This window comes from Narcine bancroftii, chromosome 5 (genome assembly GCF_036971445.1).
Source record: "Narcine bancroftii isolate sNarBan1 chromosome 5, sNarBan1.hap1, whole genome shotgun sequence".
Taxonomy (NCBI): Eukaryota; Metazoa; Chordata; class Chondrichthyes; order Torpediniformes; family Narcinidae; genus Narcine; species Narcine bancroftii.
Window position 1 is genome coordinate 256,751,567 of NC_091473.1, and position 25,625 is coordinate 256,777,191.

Consider the following 25,625-nt stretch of genomic DNA (forward strand, 5'->3'; position numbering starts at 1 on the left):
TGGGAGGACCTCGCAAAAAATCACACTGCATGGCATCATAATATGCCAACCACTTATAAAAGTTCTGTGAGGGCAGAAGAGCTACAAGGCACCATGTTCATATTCACTCGTGAAGGGATGGGCCAAGCTGATAATGATCGAGCACATGGGTGCAAGAAAAATAAAGGGTTATGAGTGTGAGGTAGGGAAGGTTTAGTTTGTTGGGTAGGTTTATATAGGTCAGTCCAACATTGAAGGACAAAGGGCCTGTAATGTGCTGTAAAATTCTATGTCCCCTGGTATTTGTTATTGACGTCCCAGGAAATCAATACGATGTCAAAACTTATGCATTGATTATGAATGTGACTGAAGGAAGTTTGTATGTAAAAGGGAAATTAACTTTATATTTTTAAGTTTTATATTATTGTATTATGTGAGATTTAAAATATCTGTATTGGAATTCACTTGCTGAAAACGGAAAGTCAGAGATAGAATCTGTCTCCTTTTGCCAGAATTGCGAAAGAATATGAATCAAGATAAGACTCTGGAGGTGAATAAAAACGTTGAAGAATATGGTAAAACACTGGAGCATGCACATTCCTCACTGGTCGTGACTGACGATGAAATTAAATTTAAGGACGGAAACAGAGGCAAACGTAGTGAAGGCAAGTTCAAATGAAAACAGGTAAACATACAGCCTACACCACCATTCATTTTGATCATGGCTGATCATCCACTCAGTACCCTGTTCCAGCTCTCTCTCCATACCTCTTGATCCCCCTAGTCACAAGTACTAAATCTAACTCTCTCTTAAATATAGCTATGGAACCGGCCTCAATCACTTCCTGTGGCAGAGAATTCCATCAATTCATCACCCTCTGAGTGAAAAAATTCTTCCTCATCTCAGTCCTAAAAGACTTCCCCTTTATCCTTAAACTGTGACCCCTGGTTCTAGACTTGCTCAACATTGGGAACAATCTTCCTGCATCTAGCCTGTCAAATCCCTTAAGAATTTTGAACGTTTCTATTAAATCTCCTCTTAATCGTCAAAACTCCAGCGAGTATAAGCCCAGTCGTTCTAGCCTTTCTTCATATGCAAGTCCCGCCATCCCTGGTATCAATCTGGTCAACCTTTTCTGCACTCTCTCCATGGCAGTGATGTCCTTCCTAGATAAGGAGACCAAAACTGAACACTATACTCCAGGTGAGGTCTCACCAAGACCCTGTACAACTGCATCAATACCTTTCTGCTCCTCTACTCGAATCCTCTTGATATGAACGCCAACATACCATTCGCCTTTTTTACTGCTTGCTGCACCTGCCTGCCCACTTCAAATAACTGATGCACAGCGACACCCAGGTCTCTTTGCATTTCCTCTTTTCCTAATTGGATACCATTAAGACAGTACTCAGCCCTCCTATTCTTTCCTCCAAAGTGGATAACCACACACTTATCCACTTTATATTGCATCTACCATGCATTTGCCTACTCACCCAGCCAGTCCAAGTCACCCTGCACACTCTTAACAGCCTCTACACAGCTTACAACGCCACCCAGCTTCGTGTTGTCTGAAAACGTGGACATGCTGTTTTCTAATTCCTCATCTAAATCTTTAATATATATCGTAAATAACTGGGGTCCTAGCACTGAGTCTTGTGGTACCCCACTAGTAACTGACTGCCATTCCGAAAAGTACCCGTTTATTCCTACTCTTTGCTTCCTATCTGTCAACCAATTCTCTATCCACCTCAATGCCATATCCCCTATACCATGTGCCTTAAGTTTGTATTGTAATCTCCTGTGTGGGACCTTGTCAAAAGCCTTCTGAAAATCCAGGTAAACCACATCTACTGGTTCTCCCCTATCCACTCTACTAGTTACATCCTCAAAAAATTCAATAAGATTAGTCAGACACGATGTTCCCTTCATAAAACCATGCTGCGCTGACCAATGAATTCACCACTTTCCAGATGTGCCACAATCACATCTTTAATAACTGATTCTAACATTTTCCCCACTACCGATGTCAAGCTAACCAGTCTATAATTCCCTGATTTCTCTTTCCCTCCCTTTTTAAAAAGTGGAGTTACATTAGCCACCCTCCAGTCCTCAGGAACTACTCCAGAATCTAAAGAGTTTTGAAAAATTATCAATAATGCATCCACTATTTCATGGGCTACTTCCTTTAGCACTCTGGGATGCAGACCATCTGGCCCTGGGGACTTGTCTGCCTTTAATCCCTTCCATTTATCCAACACAACCTCATAACTTGCACTTATTTTCCCCAGTCCTTCCGTCACATTAGCCCCGTGGCCCCCTATTATTTCCTGAAGATTATTCATATTTTCCCTAGTGAAGACCGAACTAAAGTAGTTATTGGTCTGCCATGTCCTTGTTCCCCATGACCAATTCATCTGTTTCTGACTGCAAGGGACCCACATTTGTCTTTACTAGTCTCTTTCTCTACATATCTATAAAAACTTTCTCTCATAATCCCTTTGTCTTCCTCTGCAGAACTCTGAATTTCTCCCAATCCTCTGGTCTTCTGTCTTTCCTGGCGAGTCTATACGCTTCCTCTTTACACTTGATACTCTCCCTGATTTCCCTTGTTATCCAAGGATGTACTACCCTCCTTGAGTTATTCTTTTTCCAAACCAGGATGAACAAACGCTGTATTTCATCCAGGTGATCCTTAAATGCTTGCCATTGCCTTTCTACAGTTAATCCTTTAAGTAACATTTGCCAATCTAACTTAATCAATTCGCGTCTCATACCCTCAAAGTCACCCTTCTTTAAATTCAGAACCTGAGTTACAGAATTAACCCTGTCACTTTCCATCCTAATGTAAAATTCCACCATATTGTGGTCACTCTTGCCCAAAGGGCTTCGCACAACAAGATTGTTAATTAACCCTTCCTCATTACTCAGAACCCAGTCTAGAATGGCCTGTCCCCTCACTGGTTCTTCAACATACTGGGTTAGAAAATTATCCCGTATACCTTCTAAGAAATCATCCACATCAGTACCCTTACCAATTTGATTCATCCAGTCTATATGGAGATTAAAGTCACCCATTATAACTGCCTTGCCTTTGTTGCACGGATTTCCAATTTCCTGTGTAATGCCATCCCCAACCTCTCTACTACTGTTAGGTGGTCTATATACAACTCCCACTAACATCTTCTGCCCCCTTGCATTTTGCAGCTCTACCCACATTGATTCCACATCATTCAAGCTAACATCCTTCCCTTCTATTGCTTTTAACTCCTCTCTAACCAACAATGCTACCCCACCTCCTTTTCCTTTCTGTCTGTCCCTCCTGAATATTAAAAATCCATGAATGTTAAGCTCCCAGCCTTGGTCCCCTTGAAGCCATGTCTCTGTGATCCCAACTATATCATAGTCATTTACAGCTATCTGCACATTCAAATCATCCACCTTATTACGAATACTCCTTGCATTAAGACACAAGGCCTTCAAGCTTGTTTTTACCAGAGCCTTAACCCTATCACCATTATGCTGTAAAGTGGCCCTTTTTACATTTTTGCCCTGTTACCTGCCTGCCTCTTTTGCTTTTCACCCTCCTATCTCCGACTTCTTCCGTCATGCTAAACCCCTCCGTCTCTCTACTCCTGATTCCATCCCCCTGCCACATTAGTTTAAACCTTCTCCAACAGCACTACCAAACACTCTCCCGAGGGCATTGATCCCGGCCCTGCCCAGATAGAGACCATTCTGTTTGAACTGATCCCATCTGCCCCAGAACCGATTCCAATGCCCCAAGAATCTGAACCCTTCCCTCCTACACCACTGTTCAAGCCACATATTCATTCTATCTATCCTGCAATTCCTACTCTGACTAGCACTGACAATAATCCAGAGATTATTACCTTAGAGGTCCTACTCCTTAACTTCCTTCCAAGCTCCCTGAATTCTGCTTGCAGGACCTCATCCCGCTTTTTTCCTATGTCGTTGGTACCAACATGGACCACGACAGTTAGCTGTTCACCCTCCCCATCCAGAATGCCCTGCAGCCGCTCCATGATATCCCTGACCCTTGCACCTGGGAGGCAACACACCAACCGGGAGTCCCGTTTACGGCCACAGAAGCTCCTGTCTATTCCCCTTAAAATTGAATCCCCTATGACTATTGTCCTACCACTCTTTTTCTAGCCCTCTTGCACAGCACAGCCACTCACAGTGCCCTGACCCTGGCTACTGCTGCCTTCTCCTGATGGGCGATCTCCCCCAACAACATCCAAAGCAGAATATCTGTTTTTCAGGGAGATGACCACAGGAGACTCCTGCACTACCTTCCTCTTCTTACTCTTACCCTTGGTCACCCAGTCCCTATCTCCCTCAACTCTATGAAGCTGTGGTGTGACCAACTCACTAAAGGTGCTATCCACCAAATCCTCAGCATCCCAGATGCTTCAGGATTTAACATGGGGTACTTTAGAAGCAAAATTGACAAGGGTGATGAATATAGAGTTGAAGTAACAGTGGGAGCTCCCTCTTTAAATGTATTTATCACAAAGCTGGACGGAATTTTCCAGAGTCTGGGAACTGAGGATTATGGGGAAAGACAGGTTGGTTGAGCTGTTGATGCACCATCAATTTCTTCCAAAGACTAGAAATTATATAAGAACTGAAAGGCTTTTATTCACAACAAAATGTTCATGCTGGTCAACTGTCCTGGACTGAGAAGGGGACTGTGGCACAGTCAGCAAGGGGTGTGTCCAGACAAACTATAACAAAGTCAAAACATATATCCGGTGGTTTTCCACAGCAGCCATGCACTTACTGAATCCCAGAGCAGACTCAATTGGCTCTGATATTAGAGGTTGTCCTTAAAATTCATGAACAATTTCTTGTGTTTAGGATCTGCTCCCTCATGAAATCATTCCTGCCTTTCTTATTCTTCCCTTAGCTTCTTACTTCCCTGCTTGGGTTCTGACAAGGAGGTTCTGGTATGACACATCAGCCCTGTTTATCTTCCCCACAGAGGCAGGCTGGCCTGCTGAGTGTTTGCGGCATTTTGGTTTTGTTTTAGATTTCCAGAGTTTTCACTTTTCAGGTTCAATTCTTGTTTGTTTCATATCAGACGTGTTGTCTTTTATTATATGATAAGAACATGTGAAAGAAACAAGAGACACATCCATGGAAGGAGATGAGGCAGAGTTGGAAAAATTGGGAGAAATCAATAGAATTCTTTTAGGGTGGAAGAGATGTAGTCAAGTTAACTGTGGGAGTTAGCAGGTTTATGAATGGATGTCGATAGTTTGGCTCCAGAAAGGGAGACGGAGAGATCAAGAGAGTTACTCAAGGTGGACCAACTGAATTTAATAGCAATGTGGAAATTGGTAAAGAGGCATCACCAATGGAATTGTCACTATAACAGCATGGTATTCCTCTGTGCACAGGTGCTGAACGTGGCCACCATTTTCTGAATGAATTTTTGAATGTATTGATCTATCTATCATCTGTTCTCTGTTCCAGATCTGGAAATCAACTGGGATGAACTGGAACTAATTGTTGAAAAGGAAAAACTTCCACCTTATCCTAAGAAACTCACAGAAGGATTAAGGACAGTGCTCTGGGGTGTAATGTTTGGATTTGTTGGGTCCATTCTCTTGGGTACAATCAGTCTGTATTTCATCATCAGAATCACAGAAAAAGACTGTCTGGCGATAACGCACAGATCCAGCCCACCTCGCCACATCGCACGTCGAGGAAAGCCAGTGAAACACATCGTGTACTCTTCAGATGATGAAAGGGTGGACGTGAGTAAAAGATCAGAACATCTCAAATATTATCTCTCTCCCTTTCGTCCAGTGAATCACAACCAAGAAATGTCCAAATGAGCAGCAACTGAAAAGGTCCCACACAGCAGGATTTCAGCGATGAGAAAGTAAATAAATAAAAACACAAGGACACTTTAAACTAGCAGTCTCAGTTGTCTAATCCTTGGATATAATACATCCCTGCAATTCTTCCAAATGTGTCGATTGCACCAAAACTGCTGATGTTGTGTGAAGAAGGTTATCTGAGATTACATGATGAATGGTTGGGCCCTGGAGAGTGCTGCAGAACAAAGAGACCTAGGAATGTTCCATGGAGGTAGAGTCACTCACTGACAGGGTGAGGAAGGTGCTTATAATAGAAAAGAACAGAACTTAACAGCACAGGTCCTTCAGCCCATGATGTTCTGCTGACCTACATAAATTTCATACAAAAAAAATCTTCCTTACCTAACAACTCTCTATTTTTCTTGCATCCATGTGCCTGTCTCAGTGCCTTTTAAATGTCCCTATTACACCAGCCTCCACTACCAGCCCTGCCAATGCATTCCAGGCACCCACTACTCCATGTGTAATAAAAATCTTGCCCCGGACTCTCTCCTAAACTTCCCTGCCCTCACCTGGGCTCCGATCTCCTCTCGTGTTTCCTACTCGCACCCTGGAAAAAATGGTGCTGCCTGTCCACTCTATCTCTACCACTCAATCTTGTGGATCTCGATTAAGTCTCCTCTCATCCTTCTTTGCTCTGAAGAAAAAGTCCCAGCTCTACTAACCTTGCCTCAGAAGACACATTTTCCAATCCAGGCAACATCCTGGTCAATCTCCTCTGCACCCTCTCCATAGCTTCCACATCCTTCCTGTCATGAGGTGACCAGAACGGAACACACCATTCCAAATGTGATCTGTTATGCATTGGGTTAATACAATTATGATTTTAAAACATCATAAAAAGGTCCAGATTGTGGGGGTTTAGTTTGGGTACACTTCACAAACAGACATTAACATTTCACAAAATATATCTCATTTAAAATGCAAGAAACTTCGTGTCCACAGGTACTTTCCCGAAACTTTGAAGAAGGTCTAAGGAGACTTCATGCGTAGGTGCCTCATTGGACTGCTGTTCTGAAAAAAATGGACCATTGTCTTTTAAGGACAGATGTCCAGGCTCAGCAACTGATTCTGGTGCCAGTGATCCAAGTATGGTTGAAGGTTGCTATTCTAAGAGGGGTCATGTGGTCTTTGCAAACAGAGAGAGGATAAACAAACAAGTGATTTCTCTTTGGAGAGAAATCAGTTTACAGCAGGAGTTGGTGTTGGAAGCTGCAAGCTTTGCACTCCTGCTATAAGACCCCATTTGAAGATAGGTTTTGAGTTCTGAGTCCAGCCTATCCTCAACCCTTGTAGACAATTACAAAAGGAAGTGGCTGGTTATTGTGTTTCTCCTGGAATAGGGGAAAAAGCACTCGTGGTAACCTGGAACAAGAGGTTATCTTCGGCAAGACACTGAAGTGGCTGATTGAATGAGATCGATTTTGTGTGTGTGTGTCCAACGAACAACGAATATCTTGCTCTGAAACCAACACATTGCAGTAACAATTTAAGTTAAAGCTGCAGAGCCTGGTGAAGATCATAAATATTAAATTCTGTGCATAGTTTAGAAATTGCCTGATTCCAGTGAACTTTGAGAAGTGAGAAGTGAATGACTTGACAGTAAAACAAATAACTTTCCTGAACACATAAACATTATATACATGTGCGCTTAGAATTAGAAGAGGGTTAAGTTAGATTAAGTTAATAGTAATAAGTTAAAGATTAATCGTATTATTATGTTTGAAGAAAATTAAAAGCAACTTTTGTTTAAGTAACCATCGTCTTGGTGAATTTCTGCTTCTGCTGGTTTTTGGAGTCCTCTGGGCTCATGACAGGTCTCACCAGAATTCTATCGAACTGCAACATTACCTCACAGCTCTTGAACCCAATCCCCCCACTGATGAAGGCCATCATATCATAGGCTTTCTTAACTAACCGATCAACCTGCATGAAAACCTTGAGATCTATGGATTTAGGCCCCAAAGTCTCTGTGTTCTTCCACAATGTTAGGAATCTTCCCATTAACCATGTACTTTGCCTATAATTTTGTCCTTCCAAAATGCATCACTTCACACATCCCAATTGAACTCCAACTACCACATCTCTGCCCAACTCTGGATCCTGTCTATATTCTGTGCAACCTACAGCAACCTTCTACACTATCCACAACTCCTCCAACCATCATCTGCAAGTTTACTGACCCTCCCTCTACTTCTTCAACCAGGTCATTTATAAAATTCACGAGTTACTGACCTCCAGGCAGAATAGGTTACATCCACTACTACTCTCTGTTTTCTTCGGACAAGCCAGTTCCCAATCCATGGATCATGGATCCCACACCTCATGACCTTCTGAATGAGTCTACCCTGGGAGACCTTGTCAAAATCATATACACCACACATCTACCACTTTACCTTAATCAATTACTTCTGTTACCTCTTGAAAAAAACTCAATTAGGCTCGTGAGGCATGAGCTACCCCCATGTTGACTATCCGTGAGAAGACTATACTTCTCTAAATGGTCACAAATCCAGTCCCGAAGAATGCTTTCCAATAGTTTACCCACTACTGATGTAAGAATCACTTACAAGAATCAGTGGATTCTGGTATAGTTCTGGAGGAGTGGAAAATTGGAAAGATTACCACACTATTTAAAAAGGGAGGGAGATAGCAAAAAGAAAATTATAGACCTGTTGGCCTAACTCCGTTTGTTGGGAAGTTGTTGGAGTCAATTATCGAGAATGAGGTTATGGATACATGGAAGTGCCTGGCCAGATAGGCCCAAGTCAGCATGGTATCCTTAAGAGAAAATCTTGCCTGACAAACCTACAACAAATATTTGGAGAAACAACAAGCAGGCTGGACAAAGGAGATGCAGTGGATATTGTATATTTGAATTTTTAAAAGGCCTTTGACAAGGGTTCCACACATGAGGCTGCTTCACAAGGTGGGATTACAGGAAGGGTACAGGCATGGGTAGGGCATTGGCTGGTTGGATGGAAACAGAGAGTGGGAATAAAGGGATCCGTTTCTGGATGGCAACTGGATTACCGGTGGTGATCCCCAGGGATCAATGTTGAGGTCACATCTCTTTACGTTGTATGTTAATGATTTGGATAGAAAAATAAATGACTTTGTGGCAAAGTTTACAGATAATACAAAGACAGGTGGAGGGGCATGTAGTAAGGAGGAAATTGAAAAGGGCAGAAAGGCTTGGATCGATCAGGAGAATAGGCAAAGAAGTGGAAAATGGTATAAAGGCTGGAAGGTGTATGGTTGTGCACTTTGGAAGAAGGAATAATAGGGCAGACTATTATTTGGAAGAAGAGAAAATTCAAAATTCAGAGGTACAAAGGGACTTGGGATCCTCATACAGGATGCCCTAAAGATTAACCTCCAGGTCGAGTCGGTGGTGAAGAAGGTGAATGCAGTTTTGGTGTCATATTTAAAGGGATAGGATATAAGAACAAGGATGTGGTGTTGAAGCTATATAAGACACTGGTGATGCCTCATGTGGAGTATGGGGATAGTTTTGGGCTCCTTATTGAAGAAAGGATGCACTGGTGTTGGAGAGGGTTCAGAAAAGATTCACAAGAATGATTCCTGGAATGAAGGGATTAGCACATGAGGAATGTTTGATAACTCTTGGACTGGACTCCTTGGAGTTCAGAAGAAGAGGGGGGGACATCATCAAAGCATTTCAAATAATGAAAGGTCTGGAAAGTGTAGGTGAGTCAAAGTTGTTTCCCATGGTAGGGGAGTCTAGGACCAGAGGGCACAACATCAGGATTGAAATGCACCAATTTAAAACAGAGATGTAGAAGAATTTCTTTCCTCAGTGAGTGGTGAACCTCTGGAATTTGCTACCACAGGCAGCTGTGGAGGCAAGTCATTGGATGTATTTAAGGCAGAGATTGAATTGTATCTGAATAGTCAGGGTATCAAAGGTTATGGGGAGAGGGTTGTGTGGACGTTAAAACCTTGTGTTTATGATTTATCGTTGTTTTATGACTTTACCTTTAAGGATTCATTGTTTTTGTAGAGTTACCATAGATAGTATGATGTCATATGTTGTAATATCCAAGCAGACGAGGAGCTCATTCCCTTTAATGGAAGAACGAGGGAAGGAGAGTAAGCTCACTTGAGAAACTTTTCTTTGAATGTATTGTAGAGCTGGACACAGCCAAGGAAGACTCAGCCACCATGTTGAAAGCCGTTAATGATTGTTTTTATTCAAATTCAACGCGCGCCCCTTTAAGGGCAGCAGGAGCTCAGTCACCTCGTGCATTGTGATATCATAATCGCTGCCCCAGGCACGTGCTGGGCAGGAGACGAGGAAGGGAGAAAACCCTGACAGCGCTATTTTCCCAAGGCTTCCCCACCACGCAGCATTACACACAGGGCCGGTTTGCCATGAGAGAGTGAGCCGCCACGGTATCATTATTAATCATTTATTATAATTTTAATTTGTTTATATTTGTTTGAAATTGAGAATCGTTATCATTGACAATGTTTTTACTCATCATTATAAAGTGCAAAGCTATGAAAATGTTTATTCGCTTTTATCAACAAAAATTAAAACTATTTAAACTGCAATTACGAAGTTTGACTTATTTGGATGAATAAGATTCAATTCAGAATATCGAGGCTTACATTTCCTGGAAGATGACATGTTTTGAGATTGGGAAATATTAGAACCTGGGAAGTGTCATTTACAATTTATTCAAAGAAAAGTATTTTATAAAATTGTGAATTTGGTTGGAAGAAAGAAGCTAAGATTTAAAGAAAATCTATTAGAAAGTTCTAGAAGCCAGAAGCCTTTGTTAGAACATGTTTGTCTGTAATTGTGCAGTTTAAAATTAAGCTAAAGCCTCAGTGAGAACAGATGTCTTGCAGGACACCCGTTGACGTTGGAGAGAAAAGATAGAACTATGTGAAAAACATAGATAAAAGCAGAGCTACCAGGCAAATTGGCAGGAAGCTCAGGGATGTTTTGAAAACAAAAGATATCACAGCAGGTTTGCAGATCACAGAACTAAGAAATACTCTTCAAGGAGCCATGCAAAATAAAAATTTGTTTACAGTTCCCGGAACCATAGAAGAGGCCAATAAGACAAGCTGCAGTGTAAAGAATCCAATATGGAGAAGAAGAAGTCTCATCAGACTAGAGACCTCAAGCAAACAGCTCCTCTCACAGAGCTGTCTGATCATGAGTTGAGCCAGCAAGGTGGATTGGCAACGCTTGGCAGAAGGTTGGAGTCAGTGGCCAGAGAAGAAGTTGCTTCAACTATCAAGCAGGAAGAAAACTCTATTAAGGCACTGCAGATCTCAATGGCTGGTTTAGAGGTTAGTGGAACTGGAACAGATAAATGAATGTTGCAAAGCCCCACTGGTACTGGACTGAGGGAAATGCTGAAGATAGAGACTCAACCAGTGGTGTCCGAATGTTCAGATGTGCATCTGGATGATAGTATTTCCAGAGCTATAAGTGTAGGAAGCACTTCAAAGTCTTCAAAGGCATCTAGAGCAAGTACAGCTTTGCCTGCTTCAAGCATACATGCTAAAGTGCAAGCAGGCTTGGCTACTAATGAGATACTAATGTGCAAAAACATGCTTTAGAAGATATAAAAACTGAAATGAAGGATGATCAACTTAGACAAGAAGCTGCAATGAAGATTCATCAAGAAGAATAAAAAAGATTATTGAAGAGAGAAAAGACTAGAGTTTGAGGAACAAAGTGCTTTGAAGATGGCCAGAGTAAAAGCTTTTGCAAGATCTATCACTCAAGTACCCAAGGAGCTACCCGCAGATCAATGGGTACCGCAGCCACAAGAAGTGGGTATACTTGAGGAAGAAGCCACAGATGGCATTGCTAGTGCTCCAATGTCAATGAGCAACCCTGTGGAAAAGGCGAGCGGCATTCTATGTTTACCGAGCACACAATTTATGAACCTTCCTGAAAGAAGAGCATTTCAACCAAGTTCAACCATGTGAGTTGATCATATTCAACAACTGGTGTCTCCACCATGTGCTGCTGAAGAACCAGTGAGAAGTCAAGGATCTCCATCAATGCCATCACTTGCATTTCTATCACCAATGCCACCAGTTCTAGTTCAGCCAAGCTCCATTGCAATCAAGACAACCAGTTGCAAGCCATGGTGGTCAAGACAATATATTATCATTCATAGCGAAACAAGATGAAATTTCTGCTATGTTAGCGCAGCAACAAGGTTCACGTGGTTTACTCAAGAAGGAAATCCCATTTTTTAATGGAGATCCATTGCTATAAGTACCATCAGAAATAATTTCTATGTTGATCATTGTCTTACTTCAGTTGTTTCAGAAAAAGAAGCAATAAATCTTTATCATGAGTTAAGAGATCTGTAATAAAGGAGGTTTCTTCCTTATGAAATGGATTAGTAACAGTCAAGATGTGATGGCTGTTATTCCTAATGCAGAAAGAGCAAAGGAGATCAAATATCTTGACTTGGATTGTGATGTTCTACCTGTCAAAAGAATTCGGGGAGTGCAATCTGATGTTTTCAAATTCAAAATTGTTTTGAAGGAACGGCCTTTGACAAGAAGAGGTATTCTTTCGATCATAAGCTCAAAATATGATCATTTGGGGATATTAGCACCAGTCGTATTAATAGCCAAGAAAATTCTGCAAGAATTGTGCAGAAGAAAATTTGGATGGGAGGAAGCTCCACCAGAATCCATCACACAAGATTGGATGAATTGGATTGAAAGTCTTAAAATGTTAGAAAATTTTGAAGTCAACAGATATTTTAAACCGACAGACTTTGGAATTCCCACATTTGCTCAGTTACATCATTTTGCTGACACAAACATAGATGGTTTTGGTACTGTCAGTTATTTAGTACTGCAAAATAATCAAGAGCGAATACATTGTGGATTTGTAATGGGAAAGGCCAGACAGGCTCCATTCAAGCCAGTCACCATCCCTCAAATGGAATTGACTGCCACGATTATGGTGAGCAAGATGGACACTGTGTTAAAAATGAAATTATAGATGGAGTTAGCAGATTCTGTGTTTTGGTTTAATAATACATCAGTGTTTAAATACATTAATACCAAAACCATGAGATTTTGTATTTTTGTGACTAACAGAATTAATGAGATCGAGAAGGTTTTGGATGTTAAAAAATGGAGACATATTAAAACAGTGGATAATCCAGCTGATATGGCTTCACAAGGAACAAAAGTTCAAGCGTTTCTAAATGAGCCAACACTTGGGTGTTTGGTCCTCAATTTCTTTCACAATCTCAAGTAGATTGGCCTCAAAATCCAGGAATTAAAGGAAATTAACTGAATATTTAACACGGATCACATCATAGTGGTGTGTGGGGAAATAAAGAAAAACCTTAATTCCATTTTAAATAATCAATTGCTGAATAATGACAATCTTCAGACAGAGATTGAAGCTATTTTAAATGGTCGTCAATAACTAAAGTTTCTATTAATTCAAATGACATCAAGGCATTACACTGAATCATCTCTTACTTCTTAAATCTAAACTTTTAATGCCTCTGGGCCAATTTCATAAAGAAGATACCTATGCAAGACGCAGATGGAGACGTGCAGTTTACTGCAGATTTATTTTGGAAAAGAGGGACTAAAAAATATCTTTCATTATTACAAGAAAGACAAAAATGGCCTAAAGTTAAATGCAATTTTGTATATGGAGACATTGCAATTATCATGGACGGTTCTGCACCAATAAATACTTGGTTGCTGGGGAAAATCATGGAAACAGTTCCAGACAAGAAAGGTTTCATTCGGCAAGTGCGGATTAAAACCTTAATATGATACTTACTATATTTACTTTTGTATCTATAATAGTAATTATTATGTATTAGTTATTAATGTCTATTATAATAATTAGGGGCCGGAATGTCGATGTTAAAACCTTGTGTTTATGGTTTATGGTTGTTTTATGACTTTCCTTTTAAGGATTAATTGTTTTTGTAGAGTTACTATAGATATTATAGATGTCACATGTCGTAATATCCGAGCGGACGAGGAGCTCGTTCTCATTGTTGGAATAACCATGGAAGGAGAGTAAGTTCACTCAAGAAACTTTTTTCTTTGAATTTATCATTATTATTCATTATTAATCATTTATTATCTTTTTAATTTGTTCATATTTGTTTGAAGTTGAGTATCATTATCATTTACAATCTGCTTTGTTTTACTCATCATTATGAAGTACGAAACTTTGAAAATGTTTATTTACTTTTATCAACAGAAAATTAAAACTATTTACAGCTGCAATTACAAGTTTGATTTATTTGGATGAATAAGATACAATTCAGAATACTGAGGCTGACTTCTCGAGGAAGGTGACATGTTTTGAGATTGGGAAATATTAGAAGTTGGGAAGTGTCATCTGGAGGTTGGGCTGAGTAGGAGAATGGATCAGCTCAGGATAGAACTGCAGAGTGGACTCAATGGGCTAAATGGCTTACTTCTGCTCTAGTACCTTATGGTCTTGTGTAAGGAAGTGCATGGATGCACCTCTTGCATTAAATTTTAAATTTAGACATACAGCACGGTAACAGGCCATTTCTGCCCACGTGTCTGTGCATCCAATTTACACCCAATTAACCTACACCCCCGGTACATTTCGACCTGTGGGAAGACATCAGAGCACCCAGATGAAATCCACACAGACACGGGGAGAATGTAAAAACTCCTTACAGGCAGCACAGAATTCAAACCCTGGTCCCGAATGCTGGCGCTGTAAAGGTGTTGCACTAACCGCTACTCGAAGTGCGCCACTTCATCACAGACACTTGTGCTGTCCCAGATTTTCCACATCTGTGATTGGAGCATACCACTGTCCCAGCTGCCATCTCCACTACCCACTGTGGGTCATGTTCCAAGTCCAGAGGGCCCCAAAACCCAGAAGCAATAGATATGCACCATGACAAGGGGTTACTTAAACAAAAGTTGCTTTTAATTATCTTTGAATATGAAAATGGAATCAAACTTTAACTTCTCTCTGTTGACTCACTTAACCTACTTTACCCCCTTCTAATGCTAAGCGCATGTGTGTGTAATGTATGTTTAAGTTCAGCAAAGTTCTTTGGTTCACAGTCCAATCTCACTGGTTGCAGGCAATGCTTATACTGTTCAAAGAAGTTAACATTAATAAAGTTCACCAGGCTTTGGTGCTTAACAGGTAAATGGTTACCACTCAGAAGGGTTCTTATTGGTTTTCAAAAAGAGAGTTTTTCCTGTTCAAGGACATCCACAACTGATTCCTTTTTAATCAACCACTCCAATGTACTGCTAATGAAACTTACCCCCTTCAGGGTTCTCCAGATGATAACCTTTTTCTTTCAAGTCACCACAGAGTTCCTTTCTGTTTCTCCTATTCCAAGGGAAACACCTTTGACCCCTCTCTCTCTCTCTCTCTCTCTCTCTCTCTCTCTCTCTCTCTCTCTCTCTCTCTCTCTCTCCAACTCTGAGAGCAAAGCCTGCTTTTTTATCCTGTTCTCTACCTGCAAATATCACATGACCCTCCAGATAACAAGTTCTGTTTTCCAGACAAAGGTACCACTGCCTGTTGTTACATTTGTTGCCCTTTTGCAAAACAACAGTCCATCATGAGTCTGAGCATCTTGCAAAAGCTCCTGCAAAAATTCTGTTTTAAAGTGTTTGTGTGTGACCTGCTGTAACAAACCTTTCCCAATTTATCTCCCAAACACATATCTATATACTCTGTCTCAGTTACTATGAAAAACTCTTACCTTACCTCGTCTTGTAGCATGTCCTCAGCTTCTGTTTGCCAAGATTTTCAAGCTGAAACCTTTAACTCTCCACTCCTACACTTGGGCCACTCACACACCAGCTGCTTCACCTGAGTCATTGTGAAACCTATGGAGCCAACAACAGACTCCAATTATTCATCAAAGTTCAACTCCCCTGAAACAGGACAGAAGGTAAAACTGTTACATTCCAACTGCAAAATTGTAAATTTCTTAAAAGCATTTGGACAGGTACATCGATAGATGAGGTTCAGGGGGATATGGACTGAAAAGGGAGGCAAGGTTAGTGCAGCACCGATAGAGCACCAGCAACCAGGGTTCGAATCCCATGCTGCCTGTAAGGAGTTTGTATGTTCTCACAGTGTCTGCGTGGGTTTCCTCAGGGTGCTCCAATTTCCTCCAACCCTTCAAAATGTACATGGTTGTAGGCCAATTGGGTGTAATTGGGTGGTACGGGCTCATGGTCTAAAAGGGCCTGTTACCGTGCTATATGTCTAAACGATAATGAAAGCACAAGAAAGAGACTGCAGATGCTGGAAAATAGAGTATAAACAATCTATAGTCTAAGAAATGGAGAAAACGTCGTGTGTGAAGTTGTGAAAAAACAGTAATGATCAGCTTCTGTCAGTTGCCTTGAACTTAGTAAAAACACAATGCTGGAGAAACAGTGTTTTGCCACAACATCCCACAGTGCCTTCTCCGCTGACCATCCCATGACATCCCTTCGACTACCAGTGGAGGGAGACATTGACTGAAAACCAATTTCTGGTTGGACTTCGTTTTACTTCCACTTTTTATAAGCAAGTATTTGATGCAAATTGTAAGCTTGGACCATTTGACATAGAAGCAGAATTAGGCCATTCAGCCCATTGAATCCTTCCTGCATGGCTGATTTTCTGCAATACAGTAAAATTGGGTGGCGCGGGCTCACCTGTTACCGTGCTGTATATCTAAAAAATTGGATCTGACTTGGGTCGACAACTTGGTTGGTCTGAAGCAGTTGGGCTGAAGGGCTGTGTCCTTGCTGCAAAGTCTGTGACTCGCTGATTGTACAATATTTAGGTAAAGCCACAGTTGGAGTCTGGTACATAATTTTGGCCAATAAGCTGTAAGAAAGGTGACACTTGGCTGGAAAGTATGCAGAAAAGGTGAACGTTACCAAGACTAATGGGCTTAGATGGAATCATACAGTTGTTGTCAGCCCACCTTCTCCATGCTGATCAAGTTGTCAACTAAACCTAGTTCCATTTGCCTGTGTTCGGCTCATTATGAACTAACAACCCTTTTAATTTTTTTTGTGACTAAAGGGACTTTGTTAGCACCAATGCAGGAACAGCAATGAAAAATTCACCAGACAATGGCAAATTCAAAATATTAGTTATTAAGCAATAACATAACATGACTTCGTGATCTCTAAATTTAACCCCACTATGTACAAACGTTGTGTGTGTGTGTGTGTGTGTGTGTGTGTGTGTGTGTTTGTGTGTGTATGTGTGTGTGTGTGTGTGTGTGTGTGTGTATGTAATAAAGTCCCACTCTGAAAAGTCAATTTTTAAAACTTCCGCATCATTTTTGTTTTGCTTGAAGGCCTTAAATTCTCAGTTCAGAAATAATTATAAAACCCTTTTAAACATCATATCTTCAGGCCTCTTTATTCACAATTCTTTTGATGAAATATCTTAAGAGATATTCTTTAAATAGAAGTGACCATCTTTTGTACATCCTGTGAAAATACAATTCCTGTCTATCCAGAATCAAATCTTTTACTGAAAATTTTGGAATCTGTTTTCCACACAAAGAATCTGCCCTCTCTTCAAAGAGACAACAAATGTGGCTATTTTCTTCCACAATGAATTCACAAACCAGACAGGGTCAAACATAGTGGCCAAGCAAAAATCGATCCAGTAGAAATCTGTGTTCTTTTCCAAAGAGACAGTGAAATGGTCTTCCTTATTTCAAAAGCCACTTATTCTGTGTTCCCCCTTTTGCCAGGAGTAACATACAACACCACCAATTCTGATTACTGTAATTCAACCCTGTCTTTCACAAGGATGCAACTCCTGTATGTCACATGGTTTGGACTTCTATACTCTCCTAACTAAACTGATCCAAAAATGTCTGCTTTTGATCATATATTTCTCCAAATCATGTGACTGTTACATCATCAACAAGGTCATCCTTAATTCTTGGAAACCACTTGACTATCAGCTTTACTTCTACCAAAATTCTGTTCCTTTTCCAAAACCATTCCATATCCATAACAACCTCTGACCTCATCTCTGTTCAAGAGGCTTAAGAGGTTTTGTTTAAAAACAGATGGCTTCCTCAGCAGTTCTTATTGAGTACTTAGATACTTCTGTTTTTAATAAAGCAAACACTCCCTGTTCTTGAATAATTAAGAACCATATCAGATCCATTAGTTCCGTCTTTCCAAGACGCTGCGACTCCGCGAATGAACTCTCTTCTCTGAGTATAATGGTTCTCTGTAAATGTGATGTGACCTGTACCAGCCCACAACTAACTTACTAAGAATACGTATACAACATTTTAACTCTATTATTTATTTAACTAAGAAATATAACCTAACCTTAACTTAAATATTACTATTAACTTAGATCCATAAACCCGGAGTGGGCAGCCTTTTATTGTGTGTGGGCCAGAGGTGGTTGAATGGCGGGCTGCACTGATGCTATCATAAATGAAATAAATACCGAAACACAGACATTATTTAAGTTTTCAACTGTCTCTGCATGAAGTACGTAATGTATAATGTATGAACATATCTGAAGATAATTTATCAACAAACAATCCACAGAAAATGTTCAAGAACCATATTCCTTCCAAAAAACTATGACGATGCATTTCACATCAGGGAAGGGATTTCACATCAGGGAAGGGATTTCACATCCAGGGAAGGGATTTCACATCAGGGAAGGGCCTCTTCGAATCTGGAAATGCATCAAAAATCATGAGTTCGTCATTAAAATGACACAATTTTACAAAATCAAATAAGAGAAAAACTAGTCATATTGAAAGCAAAATAACAAACCGCAAAACAGACAAAACTTGATTTTGTTTGTTGTTTGAAAGTATTTTGTGTCCACAATTTACAATGGTCCAACCTACAAATCTTGAAGTTATGATGGTTCTACCGGCATCACCTACGGCTCTTAGAACGCTTCCACCAGCGTTGTCTCCGCTCCATCCTCAACATCCATTGGAGCGCTTTCATCCCTAATGTCGAAGTACTCGAGATGGCAGAGGTCGACAGCATCGAGTCCACGCTGCTGAAGATCCAGCTGCGCTGGGTGGGTCACGACTCCAGAATGGAGGACCATCGCCTTCCCAAGATCGTGTTATATGGCGAGCTCTCCACTGGCCACCGTGACAGAGGTGCACCAAAGAAAAGGAACAAGGACTGCCTAAAGAAATCTCTTGGTGCCTGCCCCATTGACCACCGCCAGTGGGCTGATCTCGCCTCAAACCGTGCATCTTGGCGCCTCACAGTTTGGCGGGCAGCAACCTCCTTTGAAGAAGATCACTGGCAAAAGGCAAAGGAGGAAAAACCCAACACCTAACCCCAACCCACCAATTTTCCCCTGCAACCGCTGCAACCGTGTCTGCCTGTCCCGCATCGGACTTGTCAGCCACAAACGAGCCTGCAGCTGACGTGGACTTTTACCCCCTCCATAAATCTTCGTCCGCGAAGCCAAGCCAAAGAAAAAAAAGAATACATACTTTCAATTTTGAGTTCTGATGTAACCCCGCTCTTGTGATATGTGGCACACTACTCACATGATTCTGGGTGATGGCCGCATCATGTGAGAAAATCGTACAGTATATTCTCTCAGGATGCTGACTCGACCACTCTCACAGTCTCTGTATTCAACATTCAACAATTTATATTCAACATTTCATTATAAAATGGCAAGTGTGGTTTATTTGTTGAGTTATGATTTTTTCAAATTATAGTGGGCGTGCCGGAACACAACCCCATTGTAAGTCAGGGACTACCTGTATTAGGTAACATAGTGGTTGACGCCAATAGCAAGATCATCTAAATGGACACTAGTCATAGTTGTTCTCAAGTGGTACTTGGGGTACTTCATTTTAGAGAACAGTTGCTCATACCTATATGTACTGCCAAACAGACTATGACACGACATGATGTGAATTTGGCGTGTTGGCAAATTTGACATGATCTGAATTTGACGTGATGCGACTCTGACGCGACATGAATTTGATGAGACACAAATTTGAAACGTAATGTGAATTTGATGACATGAATTTGAAATGATGTGAATTTGACTTGACGCGAATTTGATATGATGTGAAATTGACGTGACACGAATTTGATGTGACGTGAATTAGATGTGATGTGAATTTGACATTATGCGAATTTTATGTGATGTGATGCGAATTTAATGTGATGTGAATTTAGCGTGACGCAATGCAAATTTGACGCGACGCGAATTTGACACAACACAAATTCGATGCAATGTGAATTTGACGTGATGTGACTTTGATGTGATGCGACACAAATTTGACATGATGCAAATTTGTCATGATGCGAATTCGACACGATGCAAATTTGGCGTGATGTGAATTTGACGCGATGTGAATTTGACATGATGTAAATTTGACGCGATGTGAATTTGACATGATGTAAATTTGACGCGATGTGAATTTGACATGATGTAAATTTGACGCGATGTGTATTTGACATGATGTAAATTTGACGCGATGTGTATTTGACATGATGTAAATTTGACGCGATGTGAATTTGACATGATGTAAATTTGACGCGATGTGTATTTGACATGATGTAAATTTGACGCGATGTGAATTTGACATGATGTAAATTTGACGCGATGTGTATTTGACATGATGTAAATTTGACGCGATGTGAATTTGACATGATGTAAATTTGACGCGATGTGTATTTGACATGATGTAAATTTGACGCGATGTGAATTTGACATGATGTGAATTTGACGCGATGTGAATTTGACATGATGTGAATTTGACGCGATGTGAATTTGACATGATGTAAATTTGACGCGATGTGTATTTGACATGATGTAAATTTGACGCGATGTGTATTTGACATGATGTGAATTTGACGCGATGTGAATTTGACATGATGTGAATTTGACGCGATGTGAATTTGACATGATGTGAATTTGACGCGATGTGTATTTGACATGATGTAAATTTGACGCGATGTGAATTTGACATGATGTAAATTTGACGCGATGTGAATTTGACATGATGTGAATTTGACGCGATGTGTATTTGACATGATGTAAATTTGACGTGATGTGAATTTGACATGATGTAAATTTGACGTGAGAGTGACACGAATTTGAAACAACACGATGTGAATTTAATTTTTTTTACACTACTTGTATCAGCAGGCTGATTGGATAAATTTGGATCTCGGACCGGATCCACCCAGAAGGCCATTGGTTACCCACCCTTGCTCTAAACCTTCCCTATCCATGTAAAAAACATAATTATAACAATCTCTACTGCCCTCAATGCGAAAACAGTACCATCTATGCCCTCTTGTTCCATATTCCCCCGCCCTTGGAAAGAGTATGATTATTGAATTTATCTCTGCCCTTCACTGTTTAGGAAAAGGCTGGGTCTGTTCTCCCAGATCACAGAAGGCTGAGGGGGTATGTTAGAGAGGTGTATGAATCATGAGGGACATTGATAAATTCATTTATTTTTGCAGGGTAGAGGGTATGGATTTAAAATGTGGTGAAAAGATTTGATGTGACCCCAGGCAGCTACTTCACACAGAGGCTGATAGGAAGGTGGAATGCCCAAAGGAAGTGGTTGAGACATTTAGACAAGAGCAGGCTGCAGCTGCTGTTGGTGTGGACCCAGGAGAACAGGGAGTGGAAACACAGTGCTCCTCCATAGGGTCCTATTGCCGAGTAATTGCATGAACAGCCGTGTACAGGTTTTGATCAGCCTGTGGAAGAGGCTGGCAAAATATTTTATTTGCAGCCCAGAGCAGAGGGTTGCAGATTCCAGAGGATCTGCACACTGGTGCAGAGCACTAAAACAGGAGAATACCTCACCCCCCCCCCCCACCACCCCACCTTCACCTTCTACATCAAGAAGAAGCAGTGGCCCAGCAGGGAATGTGACCACAGAAGCAGGCCAGCTGCTTGGTGAACCAAGGACATACTCTACTGCTGACTGCTGGCTTATGAAAACCAGTTATGAGAACAAGGTCCTGAGAGAGTGTCAAGATGGAATACAAGGTGCTGAGTTAAAAAGGAAGTAAAACAATGTAAGCCTTGCACCCACACCTCTCTCACCACTCATTTGGTGCCCAAACAGTCCTTCCAAGTGAAACAAAACTTCACTTGCGTATCTGCAAGGGTTACTACGGGATCCTTTGTGGCTTCCTATACATTGGAGAGACTGGACACAGACAGAGACTCTGTTTCATTAACCACCTTCATTCACTCTGTCTCTACAATAACAGGGACATCCCCAGTGGCAATTCACTTCAATTTCACACACCATTCCCAAGCCAACATGTCTCTTCATGACCTCATGCATTGCTAAACAGAGGCAACCTGAAAATTGGAAGAACAACACTAACATTCCATCTGTTCACTTTCCAATGAGACGGTATTTAGAAATAAAAAGTTTGAAAACCACTGTTTTAATTATCCCTAAATGACTCGTTATTTGCACAGTTTCAGAACTCCAAAGGAAATGGGCCAATGACAATTTTTCTCAAGCGAAATATTTCAGTAACAATTGGGTCTGGACCAGTGATTCTCAACCTTCCCTTCCCATTCATGTACCAATTTAAGTAATCCCTTACTAATCACAGGGCACCTAAGGCATAGGGATTATTTAAGGTGGCATCTGAGTGGAAAGAAAAAGGTTGAAAATCACAGGACAGAATCCACGTGGCAGAAAAGGATCACTGGAGTCTCCTTCCCCCTCCCCATCGACATGGTCTACCAGGATCATTATCTGAAGAGGGCACGCAAAATCGTTGATGACCCCTTCCACCCTGCACACAGAATCATTCAGCTGCTCCCGTCGGGGAAGAGATCCAGGAGGATCAGAGCCAGAACCACCAGGGTGAGGAACAGCTTCTTCCCACGGGCAGTGAGAATGCTGAACGACTCGAGGAACTGCTCACACTAACCATCCAATACACTATTTATTTAACAATATTTATTTTTATATATGAACTACATAGAAATTGCTTGTCAAGATGTGTTTGGATGTTTTTTACACCGAGGACCAAAAATGATGCTGTTTCATCCAGTTGAACTCGTACAATTTCATGATAATAAATGATAATGATGTACGCCCAATTTCCTTTGTAATGTCTGAGCCCTCCTCCCAACTCACTTTCTTTTCTTTGGCTGGATGGTTGACATATGCAGAATGTTCAAGTATGTTATGTATTTAACAATTGAAGAATCTGAAGCAGGTAGACAAAGTGGATGTCACTCCAAATGCATGGCTGCAGGAGAGGAAGAAATTCTTCTTGCAGACTTCTGCAGAGGCAGACTAATTGAATATGTATTGATAAATATTAAAACTACTTAGTAACAAGTAGCTATGGAAACAGAGCAAAAAAATTGATATAGAGGCCAACTCTGGATCAGTAATAATCTTACAGGTTAGAGATATAGTGCAGTAACATGCCTTTCTAGCTCATGAACATATAACCAATTTCAGATTTATTGTCAGAGGGTTTTGTCTGTGATTTCCTGGGCTGTGTCCATTGCCTTTTGCAGGGCTTTACGTTCAGGGGTATTTGTGCCCACTCTGTCTTGGGAATGCCCAGAGGAAACCCACACAGACACTGGGAAAATGTACAAACTCCTTGCAGACATTGTCGCATTAGAACCCAGATTATTGCTGCTACAATAACTTTGTGTGAACTGCTACTCTAACTAAACCCCCCTTAGAACAATTTCAAGGGACCAATTGGCCGACCTCTGCTCTCAGTTCCAATCTTGGAACCGAGAACAGTATCGCACAGGACAATGTCACACTGCTGTGCTGACCTATAATCCCATATTCCAGTATCAATTTAACCCTTACAGCCCAGAACCCTCTTTTTTCTTCGATACACGTGCCGATCTTCAAGTATTTCAAAAATGTCCATTACACCAGCCTCCACTACACATTCCAGCAATCCACTCCAGGCACCCACCACTCGAAGAACCAATTCGGACATATCCCCTAAACTTTCCTCCTCTCACCTTAAACTGATATCCTCCAGTATTGTCCCTTGGTGCTCTGGCTATCCATCCTATTAATGTCTCTCAATCTTATAGACTTCTATTAAGTCAGCTCTCATCCTGAAAAGATAAAAGTCAAAGCTCAGTCAACCTTTCTTTGTAAGACACATCCTTTTGAAAAATTTAGTTTTTTTTCTGAGGAAGAGAACTTGGGATTGTTCAAATTGAAAAACATCTTGAAATATCTTTGCTTACATTTGGTCACCATAAATATGTTTACTATCCACTATCATTGTGTGTGCATACACACACACACACTCACACTCTCTCACACACACATATATACACACACACACATATACTCTCTCACACACACACACACACACACACACTCACTCACACACACTCACACACACACACACACACACACACATCAGAAGCTTGAATAGAGAAGCTTTGTTCTGCAAAATGTATTTTGCACAATTTTACTACTGCTAATTACAAACTTTAGAGAATCAATCCTTATTTTTATTGTTACTGAAATCCAAACCATTGTGACAACAACACTTTACGTGAACCAACAAGACAAGTTCATTCTAAAGAGTGAGTGCTCTCTTTCTACAATATTACTCAGACATTCAAATATAAGCATCAGATTGAGATATCTATACGCTTGCAATTACACTGCACAACTTATCTTTTCACAAGATTTGCTGTATCATGTAGGAAGTTGGAGAAATATTAATTGAATTTAGCATGTTTAAACATATAAAGATGCCAACACACTGCATTAGTTAACCGACCTAAAAATGTTTTGCCGCTGATTTTTGTTTGTACTCAGCATCTGATGCCCCTTGCGTCAGTGTCAACAATAGTCAGCCAGCATTGATGGGTTGCGGTTTCCCTGATCCCACTTTTCCACGGTCACAATGTCCTGGTGAAACCTTTACCCTATTCATCACTGACGACACCAAGACGGGCAAATGTGAAGGCAGAAAATAAATTTTCAATAACATCCTGCACTTCATGGTTTTCTATGCTTGAAGTAGAGTAAAATAGGTCAAGAAATCACAAAGATTGGTTATATCTAAAAAAGGTACGTGATACGAAAATTTTCAGGTGATTTTTGTGATCAGCAGCTGAAAATCCAGAAAATTCAACCAAAAGTGTCCAGGAAGCAAAATCTTTGTTGCCCAGCATTATTTATCCAAATGCTGAATGTGGTTTAACAATTAGGTAGAACTTACAAACTGAATAAGGATCATAAAATATTAACACCAGCCTGGAAAGATGTTCAATATTGTGTCTGTTGCAGATATTTTCTTTTGATTTGTTTTCACTTTTCTGCTTGGGGAAGAGTTTCTGCCAAATTTCCAGCTGGCTTTGCCTTTGCACATTTAAATTTATTTTGGACTTTCCGGTTAGAAGCAATAATTACAATGGGACTGATAGAAGCATAGAGCGAAGAAAAAAACACCCGAAGGTCTGATATGAGAGAGGTCTTCATGGTCCTTGTAAAAGTCAGAGTGTAAACCCAAAGAACACTATCAACCCCAAAAAAAAGAACATAAAGTGTAACCAAAGAGACCACAGCCTTGGCTGCTCGGGTCTCAACCGTGGATGCGTTGTTTGTATTGGAGCTCCGAATGCCTTTGACCTGTTGCCTGTGTCTGTGCAGGATGAGCAAAATGTAAACACTGGCAAGTACCATTAGGACAATGGG

General features: G+C 40.8%; 1 protein-coding gene across 8 annotated transcripts in view; it reads left to right on the forward strand.

The window, feature by feature from the left end:
• tmdd1 (transmembrane and death domain 1) overlaps window positions 1–5,923 on the forward strand; it is a 42,112-nt gene extending 36,189 nt beyond the window's left edge. For all 8 annotated transcript variants that reach the window (XM_069942317.1, XM_069942318.1, XM_069942315.1 and 5 more), the window contains 2 exons: window positions 492–644; window positions 5,480–5,923. In XM_069942317.1, coding sequence (XP_069798418.1) covers window positions 492–644; window positions 5,480–5,844 — 518 coding nt within the window. In that variant the 3' untranslated portion in view covers window positions 5,845–5,923. The remainder of the gene's footprint in view (window positions 1–491; window positions 645–5,479) is intronic.
• The last annotated feature ends 19,702 nt before the right edge of the window (window positions 5,924–25,625 follow it).